The sequence below is a fragment of the Oryzias melastigma genome, linkage group LG16 (genome assembly GCF_002922805.2).
Source record: "Oryzias melastigma strain HK-1 linkage group LG16, ASM292280v2, whole genome shotgun sequence".
In the NCBI taxonomy this organism is placed as follows: Eukaryota; Metazoa; Chordata; class Actinopteri; order Beloniformes; family Adrianichthyidae; genus Oryzias; species Oryzias melastigma.
Window position 1 is genome coordinate 19422292 of NC_050527.1, and position 4638 is coordinate 19426929.

At 37.6% G+C, this 4638-nt stretch overlaps 1 protein-coding gene across 2 annotated transcripts in view; it reads right to left on the minus strand.

The window, feature by feature from the left end:
* Positions 1-4638, minus strand: part of tsnare1 (T-SNARE Domain Containing 1) — a gene marked incomplete at its 3' end in the record, with an annotated part of 185268 nt that overhangs the window by 115039 nt on the left and 65591 nt on the right. For both annotated transcript variants that reach the window (XM_036215822.1, XM_036215823.1), the window contains 1 exon segment: positions 2166-2280. In XM_036215822.1, the coding sequence (XP_036071715.1) occupies positions 2166-2250 (85 nt within the window). In that variant the 5' untranslated portion in view covers positions 2251-2280.

Here is a 4638-nt window from a genome sequence, read left to right on the forward strand (position 1 = left end):
GGGGGGGGGGGGTCATTACTGCTAATTTATGCAAACCATATTTAAGAAAATTCCACTTAATAGAAAGTCTGTTCCATCTGTGTTTTGTAATTTGTTTCCAGTTTTTTTACCATCAATACCTGCCAGGCTGAAGGAGTTCAATCCATAACAGAACAGAGCAGACATGTTGATTTACTGTGCACCCCCAGGATGGTACATTTCTCCTAACTGTACTAACTTGCTCTAATACCTCTGAATGGATGCAGTTTTTACCTCACAACCTGACTGTGGTCCTAAAGAAATTAATCACTTTCAGGAAATTCCTTCATTGTAGAAGAAAATAAAGGTCGTAGTGGTTTCAAGGTTAATGTCGGATTTTTGAATCGATGAAGCTTCTGTGCTTGGATGGCATTAAGGAAGACCAAAGTTTGTTTTCAGCTTGACACTTTTTACCATTTGGCTCAGCCCCTGTTCATTCAGTCTTAAGCCGGCCAACATAACACAGCTTTTTCTTTTTTCTTCTAGCATGTAGGCTTTGCATGTGCCATTGTACAGTCATTTTGCATGCATGTTCAATGTTGGCACATTCCTGTGGATTTTTTACACTCAAGCAGCTTTGTCACCCACAAAGACAGTGTATTAAAATACTGTAAACATAGAAAAAAGAGAGTATACTTTTACTTTGTCAGAACCGATCACGTCTCCCTGTCCCTGGCTCTGCTGAATCTAACGTTCTGTCTTACACATATCCATGGCTTGGAACATGTTTTGCCTGAGGGTTTGTGTTTGTCTTCTAGCCCATTACAAGGCTAATGAAAGTACAGCGAGGATCAAATTAAATGAAGCTGCTTTTATCACCACTTACCCCTTCAGGAGAACACAAATCACAAGAGAGAGAGCACAACTTTATTATGCTCAAGATACATTTTTAAGGTGAAAGATGTTAAGTCAGTCTGACAATGCAAAAATAAATAAACAAGTTAAGGATATGTGAAGGACTCTTTTCTGTGCTCGCTCCACTTCTTTAGAACCAGAACCCCTCTCCCAGTTCCTCAATAAGAAAATACAATTCACCCTATTGCCTCTTGTTGGTTTCCAGTCCCTCTGGAGGTCACAGTTGAGTCTCTTTACTTTGGTTTGGACTTTTGAGGATCAGCACCTTCTGTCAGGGGTCATACCTCTGTCTCTCCCTCTGGACACCGACAGGAGTCATCTCCAGAGTACTGACTGCACTACATCTCCCAGCAGCCCCAGCCCACAGTTACTGGATGCTGCTCAGCTGTCTCTAATCTGAGACTCGTTATGCTGCTTAGGAAGCAGGTGGGTGATTGTCAAAGTGTGAATTACTGCTTGTGCTAATACACCTGCTGCACATGGAACCAGCTGTGTGCACGTTTGTGACACCTTGCATATGAATGTATATGGTGAAGGCTGAAACCTTCTTGCTCCATTTCATGTGTAATTTTAGTTTGCTCTTGTGAAATTTAAATACAGTATTTATGTCATGAAACCATGAAGAGCAAATAAAAATACATTTTCTAGTTATTTTTGCTTTAGAAAATTTCTGCTCTGTTTACATTGAGAAAAATCTATAAAAGTATCCATACTAAATAGTTCACTTAAAGATTTATCCACCTGGAAGTTCAACATTTGAATCAAAGTTTTGTTTGTAATTGAAATTCATTCATGTAACTGCAGGAGATATTTCAGGCTTTTAGTTCTTCACTATCAGCATTTTTTCAGCCATTTTAAAAATGTAATAATAATAATAATATGACCTTTTTTACAATAGGACTCTTCATTAGCTATATTCGTCTTTAAGAAATAGGATAACTAGACTATAAATGTTGTTCTTGTTTTTTATTAACTTGATTATCTTAAAGAGAAAAAAGATTCTTGCATTCTAACTGTATGTATGTACAGATAAATAAAAACTGGACTATAATACTTCACGTGTATGTGCTGCTGATTGCTTGAACATTGTATTTCTTCCTGACTTACACGTGTGCTGACAGCTAATAACTGAATTTGATTGCTTTCTTTGTACTTTGAAAACTGGACATCTACAAAGCTGCATTGAATTGGAATGAAAGTTGCCTTTTGTTTTGTTTTTGTTTTTTTATGTTGATGATAAGCTCATTTAAGGAAAACCAACAAAAAGTTAAAGCATGCGCATTCTTTCCTACCTACTGGCTGGTAACCCTGCCTTGAAGGGCCTCCAAATGGGTTACGAGTGGCAAAAGAACTTCCATCTAAAGACCCATATGACATTGTGCTTGAGGGTGGGTCAGCTGCAGCACCCTGAGAAGGAAACATGACAGTAGACATGTAACGTGTCAATGGAGCAGATGGGAATTCCAGTGCTTCAAATTCAAATGAACAGTCATTTGTAATCAAGCAATATTGCTTTCCATTGTTGCCATTGTGGCAATAAAAAGGGAAAATTCCTGTGAACAAAAACATTTATGCAGTTTTCACTTTGACAAAAATGCTGCAAATATCATTTCTATTTCATTTTCATAACAGCTGCATCATCTATGAAACACATAGCTGAACACTTGAGCAATTGAGATGCTGAATGTTTATTTTAAAACCAGTGCACAACAAGGACTTCTGCCTCCATCACAAGAGTGGAGGCCAGAGGTGCATTCTTCAGCTTCAGTGTTTTTAGCTATCAATTTCAGCATCTTCAGCAGCCAGATTCAGCTTACAGCATTCACACTAGCATGTCTTCATAATGTAGTGATGAGCCTGTAAAATAAAGATTGTTCTGTTGCTGCTGTAGACCAGCAGCTTTCTCCTCCAGTTCTGTCTGGATCCTGAAGAAAATCCCAGCATGTCCTGCTGATGCTTCAGCCAAAGAGCTGAAGGCTACATGGAGATGATTAGCGGAGAGGGGTTCTCACGGCACACGTGTTTTTTTCTTTCTTTTATTTTCTTTTGTTTGCGAACACGCTTTTTTTGTCTCTCTGTGTCACTGAAGAATCTCCTCTGCTAGCTGCAGCTTTCACGTCTGCGCTTTGCAAGAGACAGACGGCTGACTTTACACTGAACTACAGAAGCCCAAGAGAGCAGAGAGCTGGAAAATACATTCTCGATTTTCAAAAACTAAATCGCCTGAAACAACAAATTCAAATGAATTGATAATATCGACGTATCACCCAGCCCTATCATTGACACATCAATAAACAAGATCACATATTCAACAGTAATTAAACTCTAAATAATGTGAAACATTGATAATGTACAAATTATTATTAATTCAAAATAATTTAATTTTAGTTAAAAAGATACTTGCTTAAATATCCCTTTATCTTTCACAATAGCAGCAGTCCAAAACTGCTCCTGAGGGAAGGATTTCTGGAACGGAATAGTGAAGAACCAGAATAGTTACTGAGTAGAAATACATGCACTGTTTAAGGAACTGGTCTAGAATTTTTGTTGTTGGTGTTTTTGTTTTAATGTATTTTTTTAAGACAAAATACAGCTTGATGTCAGTCTGTAGTGTTGCAGGCAGAAGATGCAGCAGGACATTCACCCATGGCCCATTTACGCAGAGGGAGGGCATAGAATACTAATATGACTGCTGCAGCAAAGGTCAGAACCATCATGAGAACATGTGTTTGACCCAGGGCGAGACACACAGATGAAGCTAATCAACAAATCGCTCTCAGTACTCCTCTTGAGCCTGTCTGCTAAAGGTCAAAGTGGTATAGTGGTCAGGAAGACAAACCTCCATCAGTGACAGACACGTCATCAGACCTGCTTTCACATTGAGGAGTAAACTCTGACAATTAGTTTTCATAGAATAAAAATGAAGGTTTTATATTTGTTGCCCCCACCCTTCACCTTACTTAGTGCACAACCCCTTGGAGGTTACTCAGCCCACTTAGCATTTAGTTAAGCGGAGCAGCCAGTTCTGCAGACACAAAAAAGCACTATTGGATAATTTCATGAAGACAAAATCTGTTAAACACGTTGGATAGGTTTCATGTTTCATAAGAAGGACTGCCACGATTAGTCGACTAATCGACTACTAAAATAGTCGACAACTAATTTCATAGTTGATTAGTCGTTGCTTTATATTATATGGAGTCAGAGTGTAGTAAAGTTGAACAAAGTTGTGAGTGTTCAGCACCAAAAAAAAAAGTACTTTTTTATATTTGAGTCAGTGCAACAAAAACTTTATCTTTAGTAAAAAAAAAAAAAAAAAATTGTTCCTTGTTTCAGATGCTGACCTCATTAGAGAGATCAGGAATATACTTTCCATCAAACTTATTTTGACAGGTGACCTTTGACCCCTATGCACCCTTTATATATGAAATTGTTTATTTCAAGCAATCAAATAATAATATGTAAAGTAACATCTTATAAATCAATCACAAGTAGATCGCTTGAAAGGGAGTGGGAGGAAGCAAACTTATATAATTCCACTCCGGTTTGACCATACCATTTTCTCTACATGAATTATATACATCCGGTTCAGGACTTAATATCAAATATTTGTACTCTACAATCATAGATTCAGGTTATTATGGATCATTAAGATCTGTGACAAATCATTCATATTAGTCAGTACCAAAAATCTAAATATAGTCAGTCAATTCTAATCATTGAAACATCATCAGCACCAACCAGCACCAAAAATCCAGAGCATAT